General features: G+C 36.4%; 1 protein-coding gene across 1 annotated transcript; it reads left to right on the forward strand.

The window, feature by feature from the left end:
* The first annotated feature begins 240 nt into the window (after nucleotides 1-240).
* LOC148253016 (uncharacterized) lies at nucleotides 241-18,894 on the forward strand. The gene is made up of 4 exons (XM_088208516.1): nucleotides 241-359; nucleotides 475-608; nucleotides 18,355-18,484; nucleotides 18,528-18,894. Exons 1-4 carry the CDS (start codon nucleotides 241-243, stop codon nucleotides 18,892-18,894), a joined length of 750 nt encoding a protein of 249 aa, XP_088064642.1.
* The last annotated feature ends 218 nt before the right edge of the window (nucleotides 18,895-19,112 follow it).

Consider the following 19,112-nt stretch of genomic DNA (forward strand, 5'->3'; position numbering starts at 1 on the left):
ATTTAAAACAAATTGAAAGTTAGAGGGACCAATAGGGGGTATGTCAGTAACACCACTCAATCTAATCAGAGATGGACTCAAAGGGTTGAGGGTAAGAAGGTTGATGACAGTAAGGGAAAACAATCCTTAAACAACCTAATAGATAATCCTAAGATACTTGTTACTCGATAGAGCACCATTAAGTGTTTCAAGTGTCTAAGAGTTGGGCATATTGCATCCCAATGTCCTAATCAATGCGCCATGACAATCAAAGATGATAGGTATATCATCAATGATCATGAGAGTAGTAATGAGAAGGAGGACTTGCCATCAGTGGGTGCAAGTAAGAAAAACATTGCCCAGCTAGTACAAGAAGGTGTGTTTGTGGCACAACAAGCTTGATAGTGCGCATAAATAACATCTTTATCACTTATTTTGAATGCATAATGAGCTTTTAACTGCCTAATTTTGGTGATTTTTCTTATTTTGATGCAGGTTGAGAGATAATATTAAATTCAGAAAAGTAGTACGCATAGCAGACTTTATGCAGAAGCAGTCATCATTTCGAGTATATGCCTCGGGAAAGGCTTGCATCCTAATAGTGGTAGTAGATATAAGTTCAAACATAGGCAAGCCTTGGGCAAGGCTTGTATCCTAACGACAACAAAAGATATTGGTATTTAAGCATACCCTCAAATTTAAAGATAACGTCATTCTTACTTGGAGGCAGAAAACAAAATCAAGTGAGAGTGATTTTGGAAATCAGAAAGGGAGGCTGATATCACAATGAAAAATACCCTATCTTCACAAGAGGAAACCCTGATCAACCTTTGGCCTTTAAATAGTAAGCAAAACAGAGAGGAACCACAACCAAAAAATAGTGGCAAACTTTATCCATCTTAATCATTCTTTTTCTCTATAATATCTTCAATTGATTTTAAACTATTTTGTTGGTGTATCAAGCTCAATATGAGTAGCTAAACATTACAATTTCCAGTTAGAGATTTAGTTAAAGTTTTAGTTGGGATTGTGAGAACCAATTGTTTTATTTTTATTCTTGTTGAAACTTTAGTATTTATATATTTCTCTACACATACTACCATTGTTACTTGTTGTCCGTTTAACAGGGCTCGTTCAGCATACAACGTAGTAACATACTATCATTCAAGATCTTGAATCTGTAATAATTTAAGTTGTTTTTATGCTAGTGGCAATTTAGTGTTCATACTAAGAGGGTATATGATCTAATCTAAATGAACCACATGGTTGAGTTTGTTGGTGAGAATAAAATCTTTCTAGCTCTCAATATTGTTAGTAAACTAAACTCTAAGAGCATCTTTGAGGTTGTCTATTAGCAAGGTTTAATCAATGAGCATCTCTTGGCTAATTGAGAATTGAGGAAAGATTAGTTTTTACAAGAATCTTCAACTAGAACTGGTTTATTGAAGGTTGGTGAGAATGATCATTGCATTGATAATCAATCCTGTGACTGAAACCAATACTACTACTTTATTTGCTTGCTAAAATATTTTTTGCTTTTTTATTTTAAAGCTTTATTGATTTACTTTAATTAATTGTATCCTAAAATAAAAACCCCCCAAGTGTTCATTTTTATTATTGGCCACAAGAGAATATTAGTTCTTAATAATTCCCTGAGAATTTGACCTTATTCAAAATTACTATAGTTCTTAATTTATTGTTAGAATATGAATTTATTTTTGTTGGATTCGACACCATCAAATTTTGGCACTTTTGTCGAGGAATTGAAGTTAAACTAACTTAACTACTTTATGACCAGGTTTGATCATGAGGATCCTCTTCTTTATGATCTAAAAATCGAGAAAATTGCAAAAAGTATAAGGAAATAGACCAAGATGAAGAGACAAATGTGTCAGTAGAACACGATTTTTGAAAAAAATAGCAAAACCAACAAACCCAAAGTAGAAACAGAGTAGATAGTCGACAAACGCACACTGAGAGTACTAACATCACTACCTACAAATTAGCAGCCACTCTGCATCACTTGTCCAGATCTGGACATGGTGTTTGAGCTAAAATCTGGTCTAATCCACTTGTTACCCAAGTTCAGAAGTTCAAAGAATGAAAATCCATACAAGTAGCTCAAAGAGTTCCATGTCATGTGGTCAAGCATCATAAAGAATGAATGAAGAACAATTTTAACTGAGAGCATTCCCCTTCTTTTTGGATGATATGGCCAAAGATTAGTTGTTGTACTTGCCTCCTAGCTCAATCACCACATGGACAGACATGGTAAAGCTATTCCTAGACAGACTCTTCCCTGCTTCTAGAGTTGTTGGGATAAGGAGGGAAATATATTGCATCATGCAAAAAGACTCAGAGAGTCTTCATAATTACTGAGAAAGACTCAAGAGGTTGTGCACAAGTTGCCCTCAACATGATATCTCAGAATAATCCCTCATACACTATGTCTATGAAGGACTACTACCCACGAAAAGATGGATGTTGGATGCAGTTAGTGGTAGAGCCATAGTGAACAAGACGCCTTACCAAGCAAGAGACTTGATAGTAATCATGGCTGTCACCTCACAATAGTTTGAGACCATGAAAGACACACCAAGAAGGGTGAATGAGATAAGTATATCTTTTCTCGAATCTAAGATTTCAAAACTAACCACTTTAGTGCAAAACATGCAACAAATGCTCAATAGGCTAGAGTTTGTGAAATCTATGCACATTCTTGAAATCCTAGTGACATGTGCTCTATGCTACAAGAAGATGACCAACAGCATGTTAACGCAATAGGAGGATTCCCAAACCAACCACAAAGATGATATGATCCCTTCTCTAACCCTCATAATTTAGGGTGGAGGGACCACCCTAATTTTAGTTACAGAGTAAGGCAATAAAACTTCTAGTAGTACTAACCAAGGCCACCTCAATAATAACCACAATAGATGCCTCCAAAATAAGGTATGTCCCTCAAGAAAATTGTCAAATCTCATATTACTAACACACAAAATTCTAATATGAGACAAGAGTGAACATTCAGAATTTAGAGACCCAAGTAAGCTAATTGGCAACGTCCATGAGTAAGCTAGAGTCCCAAGGTAATCTTCTCAAATAGAGGTAAATTCAAGACCCAATGTGAGTGCAATCAAATTGCAAAGTGGCAAAGCGCCACCAAAAAACTTCTCGTCAGGTAACTTGTGGGCAAAGCTTACGCAAATAATGGAGATCGAGAAGTTCTTCTTTGTCCTAGAACTCATTGAAGAGTAGAATGCCCCCTTGATAGCCTTCATATTTACTGGAGAGGCCAAACACTAGTTGCATCTCAGAAGGATGCCTTGCTAACCCTTACCACGTGGGAACATTTTATTGATGCTTTCTTTAAAAGATATTTTCTAGTTTATGTTCAAGAAAAAAAGGAGGAATTTCAAGATCTCCAACAAGGAAGCATGACCGTTACTAAGTATGCTACTAAGTTCATACAATTATCCTATTTTGCTCCTAAAATCATGGCTATTAAGAGTGAAAAGGCTTAAAATTTTTTGAAGGGTCTCAAAGTAGATATCTTCGATCGTGTGGCCATGTTAAAAACTAATACCTATACTGAGGTCCTTGAACATGCTTAGTTAGCTAAAGAACTCCTTCCTGCCCATTATCGGCATGTAAATCATGTTCAGACACAACAACAACAAAACAGGAAGATGATTGGTCATGATCATACTAACAAAAGAGCTAAGACTGTATTTGCCACCACTGCTGCCCCACCTCCACCACTACTGCCCAACCTCTACCACTAGGTAATTTTGTTTAATCTACCTAGCCTTTTCAACATTAAGGGAAGAGTTATGGTAATCGGTCCTGTTACAGTTTAGGCAATGCTTGCTATAAATGTGGGAGCAACAAACATTTTATGGAGGATTGTCCCTAAAAACCTGGGGACCCTGCTAGATCAATCATTGAAGGTTGAGTCTTTCATTTAGATGGACCTAGTGTAGTAATAACACTAGCCATCATCTAGGGTACACTTTCTATCCACAATATTTTTGTCTGTACTCTAATTTATAAAGGTTCCTCCCATTCATTTATTTTTTGTACATTTACAAAGAATTTAGATTTTAAACCTAATCCTTAAGGCAAACTTGAATACTAGAGACACTTTTTAGACGATTGTTAGAAGCTTATGTTGTAGGCAAGAACTATAAGGTAAAGGTGTGAGGAAATGAATTAACTATAAATCTCATTCTTTTAGACTTCTCAGGATTCAATGTAATCTAAGGTATGGACTGGCTAGAAAACTACCAAGCGGTCATCAATTGCGGTGACAAGACCATAACACTGCACTCTATTAAGAAATAACCCTAGGTTTGTGAAAGGATGTGTTTGTTAAACAATTTATTGTTTAAATATTAATAATATGCTAGATAAATTTACTTTGTTTTAATTTAAAGATTTGATCTTGTTTATTCTTCTTCCCTAACTTCTGTGATACATAGGCACATGGATTATGAGCATCAGTAAAGATGATTCTTGTCATCTGTAACTTTTCAGATGTTTTTTTTATGAGCTGCTGGGTTTGTCATCCAGGCAAGAGATCAAGCTCTCCATTGATCTAATTCGAGGAGCGCAACCTATTTCTAAGGCCACTTATAGAATGGGTTGAACGAAACTATCAAAGCTAGAACAACATATTTCAGCATTGTGGCAAAATAAGTTTAACAGGTCAAGCAATTCACCTTGGGGAGCTCCAGTTTTATTTATCAAGAAAAAGGATGGAACCCTCACACTATGTATCAACTACACGAAACTAAACTAGGTGACGATTAAGCACCCTTTCTCCCGTATTGATGACTTATTTGGCAAACTATAGGCTGCCTCAGTCTTTTCTAAGATTGATCTCAGGTTGGGTTATCACCAATTGAGAGTTAAGTTCGAAGACATTCCTAAGACGGTGTTCTGCTGCAGGTATGGCGAATTTGAATTCTAGGTTGTCACTTGACTTAACTAATGCACCTACAGTATTTATGAATCTTATGAATAGAATTTTCATACCTGCGGTGGATCAAAATGTCATCGTCTTCATTGATGACATCCTGGTGTACTCAAAGACTTCTAAAGAGTATGTCACCAACCTAACTCAAGTTTTAAATACTCTGAGACAACATTGTCTCTATGCCAAGTTCAACAAGTATTCATTTTGGTTAGACCAGATCACTTTTCTCGATCACATAATTTTTGGGAAGGGAGTTTATGTTGACCCTCAAAAGTTGAGGCTGTAATCAATTGGAGCCAACAGACTAATGTTACAGAAATCCATAGCTTCTTGGGACTGGTGGGATATTTAGCATTTCATCAAGGATTCTTTTGCATCGCCGCCTCCTTGACCTGCCTCACTAAGAAAGGTGTGATGTTTTATTGGGACCTCAGATGTGAAGAAAGCTTTGTCAAACTTAAATGTCGACTCATCACCACACCAGTTTTAACCCTTCCCAACAATACAGGTCAATTCCAAGTTTTCTGTTACACATCCCATGTTGGGTTTGGATGTGTACCCATGCAGCATATTCAGGTTGTAGCTAATGATTCTAGATAGTTGAAGTCCCATGAGTGTAACTAGCCCACTCACGATCTTAAACTTGTCGCTATAATATTTGCCCTTAAGGTATGGCGTTGTTATTAGTATGGATAGACTTTTAAAATCTATATCGACCACAAAATTTTGAAGTATCTATTCTCTCAAAAGGAGTTAAAATATGAGGTAGAGACGCTAGATAGACCTTTGAACGACTACGACTACAAGATCTTATATCATCCAGGTAAAGTGATGCAATACCTGCTGACAACACACCTAAACTAGAGGAGTGTAGGAAGCGAGCAAGTACTGATAAGCTTTTAAGAAACGAGAGAAAATAATTGTTAGGCAACGATACTCCAAGTTACTCTATTCCTGACCAAGTATCAAACAGCGAGGCTAAATCCATCAGACATAGTTCCCGCCCTAGGAAAAAATAGCACTAGAAGGTACTAGAAACTCAGATGGTAATAGGCCTTATTGCCAAGGAACAACTCGATCTGAAAATCCTGACCTAAGACAAAAGCCAAAATGTAGTATGGGTTTGGGTACACATGCGTTGCAATGCATGTACAGGATACTTGGCCTGCACATCCAATGGTGTTCCCCGGTCTGGTGGTAAGGAAGTCAGGGAAACCTTATACTCTGCAGGAAAACTAAAGATAGATAGCCTTTTTAGAGTAAAGATTTGGAGGCCCACACACAGTTAAGGAGGCCTACACGTGTGTTGAACATGTGGCCAAGCCCACATGGTCCCTGAAAATGCACGGACCGCACACACGAGTGCCTAGAAGTGCCCGTACACGTGGCCCTCTAGGTCAGTGCAGAACCAACTATGCGCATGCAGGCCCAAGGGCCGAACACGTGCATCCCATGCGAACGGGCCCACAGATGGCCCAACAAAATAGCCCAAGCCGCTAGCCCGTGACTCCTGCAGTCTTTCTCTCGCGCAACGCGCGTGGACAGGCCGACCCCTCTTTTCCTTTATTTTAAAATATTATTTAATATTTATTTTATTTTAAAACCCTTCTAAAAAGGCTTGGGACCCATTTTTTAAATACCCATGTGTTAAAACTAATTTCCACATTTTTTTATATGAATTTAAATTAAATATTATTTTAATATAAGTCTATCCCTTAGGATTATTTGATTAATTTATTTGGGATAAAATAATTATTTTATTTTGTATTTATCCTATATTAAGATAGAATTTTATCTAGGATAATATTTTATTAATTATCTCAAGATTTTTGTACTCATTTAGATTACTCGAAAAAACTATAAATAGACCTTTGCCCCTATGATGTAAAACACACATTTGAGAATAAATTAGAGAGAATTCTTGAGAGCTTCAACTTTTCTTTCTTTTAGCATTTTTTTTTTAAATTAGCTTCTTCAAGTTTTTTGAGAAGCAAGACTCTTCAGAATTCTTGTTGAGCTAAGGAGCGGGGATCAACTTATCAGTAAGTCCATGGCGTTTTTCCTTTCCTTGTTTATTTTTTCTAGTATTTGTTTTTGCTTTTCTTTTAGGATTGTGGATTCAATTAAAGGGACGGGTTTTGTTTTAGGTGGTTATCGTTTCGATATTGCATACATTGAGTGGGTCTTAGTAGTAGATTTGATCCTCCCCATACCCTCCTGCGTCATAAGGGTAATGTAGTTGCAGATCTCCTTAGTTGTAAAAACTCTGTAATGTTAGCCCAAATAATGGTCTCTAGTTGAAAGATGCTCGAGACAATCTAGGGTCTCTGATTAAACCATTTTGGTGATGGTGTATACCTCACCCATGTTCGGATCTAACCCAATCTCTTCATTATAATTTGGGAAGCTCAATCCATAAATCAAAAAATTTAAAAAAATAAAGACAAGTTTGCAAACAAAGACCATCATGATTATTTAATAACTAATGATGGACTTTATCAGTTTTGAGACTAAGTATGGGTACCAAGTGACCTCGAACTCAGACTAGATCTCCTAAAGAAAACTCACACATCTAAACTATCCATCCACCTTGGGAGTACCAAGATCGACCAGGATGTGAGGCATTTCTATTGGTGCCCTAGTTTGAAACGGGATATTATTGAATTTGTCTCTTGATGCCTCACTTGCCAAAGGATTAGGGTAAAACATTAAAGACCCAGTGGTCTTCTACAGGGTCTGCCCATCTCAGAATGGAAATGAGAGTAGATGACTATGGACTTTTTCGCTGGGTTGCTAAAGACGAGCTCATACCGTAAAACAATTTGGGTCATTATTGATAGATTAACCAAATCCACCCATTTTGTAAAACAATTAAGACTATGGAATAAACTAGTAAGTTAGCCAAACAATATGTTAATGAGATTATCAAATTCCATGGTGTTCTAGCTTCTGTGGTTTCAGACCGAGATCCTCATTTTACCTCATATTTTTGGAAAAGCTTTTAGAAAGCTCTTGGCTCCAATCTCTACTTTAACACTACTTATCATCCCCAAACTAATGGACAATCTAAGCGTACCATTTAAACATTGGAAGACATGTTACGAGCATGTGTTTTAGATTTTGGTTGTAGTTGGGACCAACATCTACCTTTTGCTGAGTTTGCCTACAATAACAACTAGCACTCTAGTATTGGCGTAGCTCTATACGAGGCTCTTTATGGTAGGCCTTTCCAATCCCCTACTTACTAGAATGACGTTGGGAACCAATAGCTCCCAGAAGCAGATTATGTCCAGAAAATAATTGACAAGTTGCTATTATCTGTAAAAACCTCTTCACCACCGAAAGTAGACAAAAGAATTATGCCAACAACCGGCGAAAATCATTAGGATTTCACTGTTGATGAATATGCCTTTCTCAAGGTCTTTTCATACAAAGGGACAATGAGGTATTAGAAGAGAAGAAAGTTGAGTCTTTGCTTTAGGGGACCTTTTGAGATTTTAGAGCGTATAGATCCTGGGGCATACTAGATTAGCTTACCCCTAGAATTTGTAGGCACACATGATGTTTTTCATGTCTTCATGCTTAGAAGGTACCACTATAATGCACGCCACCTGATCCCACACCAGCATACTCCTGTTCACTCAAACATGACTTATTCAGAATATCTTGTTAAGATCATGGATCGAATTGATAAAGTTCTGAGGAACAACAAAATCCTTATGGTTAAGGTATTATGGCAACATCACACTCCCAAGGAAGCTATGTGGGAATTAAAAGATGAAATGCGAGATAAGTATCCTGAATTATTTTAAATTTGTCCTCTTAAACTTCAAATTTGGAGGGCCAAATTTTTTGTAAAGGGGGAAAGATTGTAACATCCTAGAATATGCATATCCAGATATTGTAGTTTTAAAAACTTTATTTTTTTTTGTCTAAATTGAACTGATTTACAGAGATTTTGGTTTTTTGACATTTAAATATTACGTAACATTATATTTATTTGTTTATGAAATTAGTTTATTTTTATGTAATGGGGAAAATTTCCAAAGAAGTAAAACAACAGAAAAATGGTCGGGGGGGGGGGGGATTCCTGTAAAACCTACAAACTGTGGGAAAAAACCATGAGCTCGTGGGAATTCTTACGCCTGCATGTGTGTATGCTACTCGCGCTGTCATGTCCATGCTATTTGACAACCTCTATTTACCCAAATTTCCTATTTAAACCTTCTTTCCCCTTCATTTTCCTCACAATTTTTCACTTTCTCTTCATTCTCCTAAAACTAAGAGAATTGAGTGAGGAATAGGAAGATCGGGAGTTTGAAATTATTTACGATTTAAGAATCATTAAGGATACCTTTCCATCCTTCCCCGTTACGATCTCAAAAAACTAATAATGATTGTTGATTCGTTTTAATACATGAAAAGTGAATAGTGATTTAAAATTGAATGTTTTTTGCATGACTATGTGATTTAGTTGTCAAAATGCTTATTATAATCTTTGAAATAAAATGACATGAATGTATAAACTTGGCCCTCTATATTACCTTCGGGCCCCAGCTCTAGAGAATGACCTGATGGCAAAGTTCGAGTATAAAGGCCTTTGTAGACCGGGATTAGTTATTAAATCTTATTGGATTGCATCATTGTTCAAGAATGTGAAATTATAAAGTAAGTAAAATAATAAAAAATTCTATTGGATCGTTATCACTAGGGGGTTTCTGTTATGTCTCTACCCTTATATCCATATCTAAGTTTGAAAAGACGTTGGTGAACCACTCCTTGTGAATGGTATGAGCGTTCCATTTGATGAGAGTGGATTCGTGTTCTCATCTGTAGCAGCCACAATGGTGAAGCAGGACCGTGGTAATTATAACACCCCGCCTATCACTGTGCTAAAATGATTTAAAAACTTTATTTATTCGGGCCTTTGGCCGCTTTGAACTTAATTAATTTACGTTATTTAACATTTATTGTGATTTGTGATTTTGGTTCATTTTTATTTATTTAATTTTTATTTTAAATGATTTTAATTTAATTAAATTAAATTGAAAATGAAAATTTAGAAGAAAATCAGGAAATGGCGAAACGGAAAAAAATATCCTGCGGGAAAAATCCTACGATAAGGCTGGTTGCTCGTACGGGTATGCATGAGCACAAAGTGGTCACACTTGCGCACAGTTCACACGTCCCATTTGCACGCAAGCATGCATGGGATGTGTACATAATACGCATAGCACGCACGTCCCCTCCACACGCACGATGTGGGGTCGAGACCTACGCGTTTGTCCTGTCATTCACAGGTAGGCCATCTGCACATCACATCGCGTGCAGATAGGTGTCGCACGCGCCATCCGCGTAGCAGGCCTGCACAGATAAGCTCTGTGTGAAGTAGGCCTGCACACGCGGTAGGAGGCCTGTGCACCTGCAGGATAGCCTGTAGTGCGTCGGTCGAATCACTGCCACCTCGTGCAGCGTGTTACTGGTGGCAAAGGAGGCCATCCTCCCTCATTTTTTGTGTCAAACATCTTTTTCTCCTCTCTATTCATCGAATTTTTCCACTTGACACGAATCCAACAGTTTTAAAATTTTAAAAATTGCCCTCCCCCTTCCCTTCCTCTCCACACTTACTTTCTTCTATTTTTAAAAGTTTAGAGAGAGAAAAATAGTAGTCTAGTGAGAGAAGAAGAGAAAGAAATGAGAACTGTGAGGGAGAAAACATCAAGATTTCGATAAAGAATCTAGCATTTCTTTCGACGTCTTAAGGAGTATTGTTAGATAAACTAATTTAATATGATTGTTAATTTGTTTGGTTTTATTCCTTGGTGTTCAGATGAGTCAAATTGTTCTTGTTATCAAACATGCTATATGAATTGCAGACACTTGATGAATTTGCATATAATATATAATCGGTAACAGTAAAAAGTATAAAAGAAAAGAAAAAAAAAGAGAAAGTGGAATGAAGCCTGTATGGTTTGAAGTGTATCTGTATTGACATGCATGTTGCATCAAGTGTCTCGTTAGACTTTTTATCTCTGAGAGGAATTTGTTCCCCTTGCCCTTCGGGGTATCTATTTTCCCCTCCTCTATCTAGTCTGGAAAGATATAAGAGGACCGCTCCCAATGGATGACGGCGTACCCCCTGACGAGAGTGATGTCACATTATCTATAGGGGTCACTCGTGGCTAAGTAATGTCATGACTGTAGATATCTGTTACAGCCACTATGACTTATGACCATGGTCATAAATCGTACCATAGTTTGGCCAGTCAGAAATAGACTTGAGCAAATTGTCGTATCTGTATTTGACTTGGTCATTCCACTTGGGTAGTTAGAAATTTGTATATGCCATCAGAGATGAAAGTTATAACGACTTCGCGAAGCATGACACGAAAATCTGAGCATTTCATGATTTATTTAGTTTTCTCTATTATTTGGCATAATGTATGTTTGATGTTCTGTGTTAACATATTATTTTCTTAACAAATAAATAGTTTTTCATAATGTGAGATAAGTAAACGAGGAAGTTAAAAAATAAGATAAAATAATTAACTTTTGAAATCTTACGATGTTAATTTAATACTATTTTTCTTACTGAGCAGATGGAACTCACTCTTTCCATGTTCCCCCTGATAAGGAAGAAAGTGAGGAAACAGAAATTGACCTACCCTTAGAAGTCTATAAGAATCTCATGGATCCACAAGTCTGAGTGCATGATCGTCCCCACACTCTGATGAGTCTAATAATATAGTGAAAGAAGTGGCCCCTTATGTTTTGTATTTTCTAGCCAAATCTACTCTCAGTATATATATGTATTAGAACTCATATATATTTGTAAGGATTTTGTTCCGCTGCATAAATTTTATCATGCACTCTTATTCTGAATTTGTTGGGAATCCCTTCTGCTCCCAGTTGATATAAGTTAGGACAACTTCGTGTGAAGATTTATGAAATACATAAAATAATCAGACTATTTATTGACACTCTTAATTTAGGATCCATGCATGGTAGTGTAATTCTAATTCGGTGAGCACATGTATTTATTGTTCAATTATTACTATATTCTTAGTTAGTTCAACTACTCTCTACAAAATTGCTATGACATCCCAGATGCTAATTAAAACATGTGGGTGTCAGATAAAGAAATACATTAGGATTGCATGATAAAAATTATATGCAGCGGAGCAAATTAATACAAATCCCTTACATATATATATAATTGAGGCTAGAAGTGGCTACAAAATACAATGTGAAAATATAAAAGAGGGCCACTTCTATCATTATATTGTTGGACTCATCAGAATGTGGGGACGATCATGCACTCAAGATTTGTGAATCCATGGGATCTTCATAAACTTCAATGGGTAGGTCAGTTGACGGTTCCTCATTATCTTCCTCATATGGGGGGCATGAAAAGAGTGAGTTTTATATGCTCAGTAAGGAAAATAGTATTTAGCTAACATCATAAGGTTTTAAAAGGTGTATAATTCTAATATAAACACTTACCATTTGATTATCTCGTAGACCTATCTTGCCTTATGAAAATAATTTATTTATTAAAGAAAAATATCACGTTATAGTCAACAATCAAGATAAAACACACAACATACCTAACAATAGAGGAAATCAAATAATTCATGAAATGCTCTAATTTTCATGTCATACTTCGCAAAGTCATTATGACTTCCATCTCTAAAGGGATATACAAATTTCTGACTACCCTTGTGGAATGACCAGATCAGATATAGATAACGAAAATTTGCTCAAGCACATTTTGGGCTTACCAAACCATGGTACGATCTATGATCATGGCCGTACCAACTATAGTGGTCCTATAAGATATTCTATGGGTATGATTGTACTTAGCCAAAGGTGACCCCTTACAGATATTCTCGTTACCACTCTCATCAAGGGGTACGCCATCATCCATAGGGAACAGTCCTCTTACATCTTTCCAAACCAGAGATAAAAAGCCTAACGAGATACTTGATGCATTATGCATGTCAATACAGGTACATACTTAGGACAATTCATGCTTCGTTCCTTTTCTCTTTTTTTTTTGTTCTTTTATTTTCCAGATAAAGTTATTGGTTTCATATTATTTTAATTACATGCAAATCATCAAGTGTCTATAACTCACATAGCATGCTGGAAATCAAGAACAATTCAACTTATTAAGCCTACTAACATAGAGCATGCAAAATAGGAAAAATCACATAATTATCAATTTAATCTCTTTTTTTTTGTTCTTTTATTTTCCAGATATATTTATCAGTTTTATATTATTTTAATTACATACAAATCATCAAGTGTCTATAACTCACATAGTATGCATGAAATCAAGAACAATTCAACTTATTAAGCCTACTAACATAGAGCATGCAAAACAGGAAAAATTACATAATTATCAATTTAATCGCTTTTTTTGTCTAAAAAATACCTCTTAAGACGTTTAAAGAAATACTAAATTCCTTACCAAAACCTTGATAATTCTTTCTACACTGTTTTTTCTTCTCATTCTCTCTCTAGATCACTCTCTTTCTCTCTCTCTCTTTCTCACTCTTTCTTTAACTTTTGAAAGGTGGAAGAATGGAAGTGAGGAGAAAAGGGAAGGAAGGGTCACTATTTATAAAAACTAAGGGCCATTAGATTTGCACAAAATGGAGAAATTCAGTGAAGAGAGAGAGTAAAAAGATGTTTGGTAAGAAAAATAGAGGAAAAAGACCTCCTCCATCGGCGACAACACCTCAAGTGATGGCACGCTACTCAAGTGGCCTCACCCACTAGGCGTGTGTTGTAGACCTAGCCTGCAGCCACCGGTTTACCCTACCGTGTGCAGGAGCTTGCTTGCGTGAATGGCATGCACATAGTGTGTAGCGCTTGGCTGTCCACGTGTGATTTGACGCGCGCAGATGGTTCCAACCTATGCGCGACAAGACGTGCACGCTGGCCTATCCACCACACTGCACGCGATGGAATGTGCGCACTGTGCGCATGTCTTGCGCCTGTCGTGCATGCACAGCGCACGAGTGCCCGTGTGGGCAGCCCCCCTCCTAGGGGACTTTTTCTCGTGGGATTTTTTCCCCCTTTTTTCAATTTTTTTGAAAATTGTTTATTTCAAAAAATAATTATGATTAAATAATTAAATCAAAATAAAATTAGATAAAATTAAATAAAATTAAATAAAATCAAAATAAATAAAAATCGACATAATTTACCATTCACGATAATAAGTTGCGGAATAAATGAGCTCAGTTTGCCCTTAAGACCCGAATAAATAGGGTTTTTCAAATACAAATTAAGCACAATAGTGAGTGAGGTGTTACAATTGCCTCTTAAGTTCTTATTATTGTACTACTCTGATTAAAATGTCACTAATCTCTTTAAATTTAAAGCAATGTTTTCAAAATATTTTAAAGAAATCATGGTCTATGACAAGATTGAGAGGTAAGTTGGTATAACACCCCAGAAACTTTTTGCTTAAAATATTGTATAAAACCTCTATTTATTAGGGCCCTAAGATTGTTAACTATTTAAGTTTATATTTTAATTTCTATATGATTTGGGTTTAAATTAAAGTTTATTTTATTCACTTATTATTTCAATTTATCATTAATTTTAAAATTTTAGGAAAAATGGAGGAAGAAAACAGTGAAAAAATCCCACAGAAAGGTTGTGGGAAATTTTTTTCCCAATTCGGGTAGGGCACAGATCGTGCAGATGGCGCGTGGCTCCGTACGCACTGCCCTTGGGTAGCACTTGCTGCCCTTTTAGTAGTGTGCATTGTCCTTTGGGGGCGTGCATCGCCGTTCGGTTGACTTGCCACTACCGATTTAGAGGTGTGTGCCATCCCTTGGTTGTCGCGCCCTCGGCCCTCATGTTGTTGTTACATCTCTGTCATGTTGTCGCTGTCAGTCAGTCATCGCGTCGCGTTGGATAACTTTTTTCTCCCTCTCTCCTCATGGATTTGCTCCACTTGGTGAAAATCCAACGGTATAATTTTGCTATAAATATGGATGCCCTCCTCACCATTTCCTCACCACTTCTTCATTTTTACTCACTAAAGTAGTTTTAGAGAGAGAGAGAGTTAGAGAGAAAGGATGAGAGGAAAGAAGAGCATAGGAAAACTGCAGGCTTTTAGTAAGAGAAATTTGGTATTTATTCGTACGTTCTAAGGAGTATTTTTTAGATTCATAAATGAAATAGTATGATGCATGCTTAGTTTTGCTAAAAAATCTAAAAATACATTTGTGTATAAGTTCTATGATATTTGCATGATTGGTAACCTTTTAATGCTAAATAAAATGAACAAATGATATGATTATGATGATATGATGAGAAATGATATGTTGATATTTTTATTCATCAAGCGTGATATTATTTGACAAGCATGTGAAATGAACAATTTAGTATGTATGCATGACATTTTAATTAATATGATCCGTTAGGTATTTTATCTTTGAGGGATTTTATTTCTCCCCCATCTAGTATGAAAAGACGTGAGAGGACCGTTCCCTGTGAATGAGGGCATACCCTCTGATGAGAGCAGTTACACGATATGATTGTAGAGGTCATTATGGCATTGTACGACCGTTACTATAGTTTACATGTAGGACCACTGTGGTTGGCACGTGTCATAGTTCGACAAGTCGTAAATGTGTTGTGGTTTAGCAAGCCATAAATGTGATAAAAATAAAATGAACTTGGTCATTCCACAGTGATAGTCGAAAATCTGTATTGCCCTCAATAGATATAAGTCAAAACGGCTTCGCGCGAAGAATAAGTAAAAGATGAAAATAAGTCATAACATGATTTATTTGATTTTTTTCTATTTTATGCATGATGTGATTATGACCATGATATGATTGTCTTGATGTTAACATTTTTCTATTTAAATAAAAATATTTTCTTATATTTGAAATGAACTCATGATATTACCACGCGACAGTAAGCGATTAATGGTACGATTTTAATTTAATGAACCTTTAAAATCTTAGTAATGTTGTTTAAATACTATTTTCCTTACTGAGTTTATGGAACTCACCTCTTTCTATGCCCTTCCCAGATGAGGATGATAGTGAGGAATCGTTCGTTGACTTACCCGTTGAAGCCTTTGAGGATCCCATGGATCCATAAATCGTTACGAGTGCATGTTTTTTTCCATACTCTGATTAGTCAACATTTGGAGAGGCTTGTATATATTTTTATTGCCTCAATATTATAAGATTTGGAACTCAAAATTTTATAATGTAAGGGATTGTAATATATTCATTCTTCTTTCATATAATTTATCTTAATGCACTCCTAATTTGTTTCTGTATTTGACACCTTTATACTATATTTTAATATTGGAGATGTCATAGTTACTATACTTTATATTGATAATGTATATGAAATCTGATAATCCTTTAAACCTTAGTGATGTCCTTTAAATACCATTTTCCTTACTGATTTAATTGGAACTCACCCCAATCCATGCCCCCTCAGATAATATAGAAAGCACAACCCACTTGATGAGTTAACCATTGAGGTGTGTTTGGACCCGTTCGCAGATCTTTAAAAGGATGTTGAGTGCACTGTCTATCTACACTCTGATTAATACATCTTCTAATGGAGAAAGTGGCTCTCTATTGTAGTCTTATAGATATGTATTTTGGTAGCCACTTTTTTACCTCAAGTATATTCAGACTTAAAATATTTTTATAAGGGATGTGATCTTCCACTGAATTTATATATATTTATTATTCATACACTCATATTTGTTCTATTATTAGACTTCCTTTACCACCAGGTATCGGGATGTCACACAAACAATCCTTATCATTTATGACTTCCCATAAGTTTTTCTTGAGGAGCTTCTAGGTCTGCCACCCAGGTGGGAGATCGAGTTCTCCATCGACCTAGTTCTAGGGACAGCTTAGTTCCAAGGCCACTTATCAGATTGGCCAAGCAAAACATCAAAAGTTGGAACGTTAGATTGCAACATTGAGAAAAAAAGGTTTATCAAACTAGGTCATTCTCTGTGGGGTGCTCTAATCTTATTTTTCAAGAAAAATGATGGAACTCTCAGGTTGTGCATTAATTACAGGGAGCTCAATCAAGTCACAATAAAAAATAAGTATCCTTTACCCCATATTGTCGACCTATTCGACAAGTTACAAAGTCCATTAGTCTTCTCTAAGATTGATCTTAGGTCAAGCTATGTTACTAGTTGAGGGCTATAGTAAAAGACATTCATAAGATGGTGTTTCGCTGTAGGTATGGCCACTTTGAATTTAGGGTCATGACCTTCGGGTTAACCGATACTTATACGGTGTTCATGGATCTCATGAGCTAAATTTTCAAGCTTTCACTAGATTAATACGTCATTGTTTTTATTGATGACATCTTAATATACTCTAAGAACCATCAAGAGCATGTTGTCTATCTAACTCAAGTTCTGAAAAGTCTTAGATGGTACAAGCTTTATGCCAAGCTCAGTAATTGCTCATTTTAGTTAGACCAGATCTTTTTCCTTGGTCATGTTGTTTTTACTGATGGTGTTTCTATGGATCCCTCGAAGGTCGAGGTAGTGATAAATTCAAGTTAGCTAACCAATGTCACTGAGGTCCATAGCTTTTTGGGCTAGGTAGGATATTATCATCACTTCATCGAAGGTTTTTCCTGCATTATTGCCCCTTTGACTCATCTCACCAGAAAGAACGTTGTCTTCTACTAGGACCCTAGTTGTGAAAAAAGTTTTATCAAACTCAAGCGTTGACTTACCACTGCTCTGGTGTTGATTTTTCTTGACAATATCGGTCAATTTTAGGTGTATTGTGATGTGTCTCATGTTGGTTTTGGATGTGTGCTCATGCAACATGGTCAAGTAGTTACATATGGTTATAGGCAATTGAAGCCATGTGAATAGAACTACCCCACTAATAACCTTGAACTTCCTACCATAGTCTTTGCCCTCAAGATATGGCGTCTTTACTTATAAAATCATACTTTTGAGATCTATACGCATCAAAAGAGTTTAAAGTACTTATTTTCTCTCAAGGAATTAAACATGAGACAGAGATGTTGGATGCACTTCCTGAACGACTACGACTGTAGAATTGTATATCACCTAAATAGGGGTAATGTAGTTACAGATTCCTTTAGCAGGAAGAATTCAACATTATTAGCACAAATAATGGTTTTTGGTTGGAGGATGCTTAAGATAATTTAGGACCTCCATTTAAATAATTATGTTGACGGCACGTACCTTGCCCAAATTCAGATCTAGCTCACTCTCTTAATGAGAATTTGGGAATTCCAGCCTATGGATCTCGAGATTTTAAAGAAAATAGATGAGTTTAGATTAGAGGAACCTCATGACTTCAGGATGATAGATGATGGACTCTTCTGATTCTAAGATCGAGTATGGGTGTCTACTGATCCCGAACTCAAGTTGGACATTCTGAAGGAAGCCCATGCATCCAGGTTGTCTATCACTAGGAAGTATAATGATGTATCGGGATTTAAGGCACCAGTTTTTGTGCCCAGGTATGAAAAATGATATAATTGACTTTGTCTCCAAATGTGTCAGTTTCGAACAGGTCAAGGTGGAACATCAGAGGTCTAGTGGTCTTCTACAATGTCTCCCCATCCTGGAGTGCAAATGGGAGCATGTGATTATAGACTTTGTTACTGGATTGCCTAGAACTAATTCATCTTGGAATGTTATTGGGGCTATTGTTGACAGACTGACCAAATCAACTGACTACCTTGCAGTTAAGACTACTGATTCAATTAGCAAGTTGGTTTATTTGTACCTTGAGGAAATTATTAGGCTTCATGGTGTTCAAGCTTCTGTAGTGTTCGACAGGGATCCTCGCTTTAATTCTTGTTTTTGGGAAAGCTTCCAAGAAGCTCGAAGCTCTTGCCTTTACTTCAGCATTGTGTACCATCCATAAATTGATGGCTAGTCTGAACAGACCATTCAGACACTGAAGGATATGCTACACACTTGTGTACTGGATTTTTGTTGTATTTGTGCCTAGCATCTACCATTAGAGGAATTTGCTTACAATAATAGCTATCACTCCAGTATTATTATGGCTCTATATGGAGCCTTTTATGGTAAGCCATATCGATCACCTACTTGTTGGAATGAAGTTGAGAATAGACATCT

Source organism: Carica papaya, chromosome 7 (assembly GCF_054855325.1).
Source record: "Carica papaya isolate Zhongbai chromosome 7, ASM5485532v1, whole genome shotgun sequence".
NCBI classification, from domain to species: Eukaryota; Viridiplantae; Streptophyta; class Magnoliopsida; order Brassicales; family Caricaceae; genus Carica; species Carica papaya.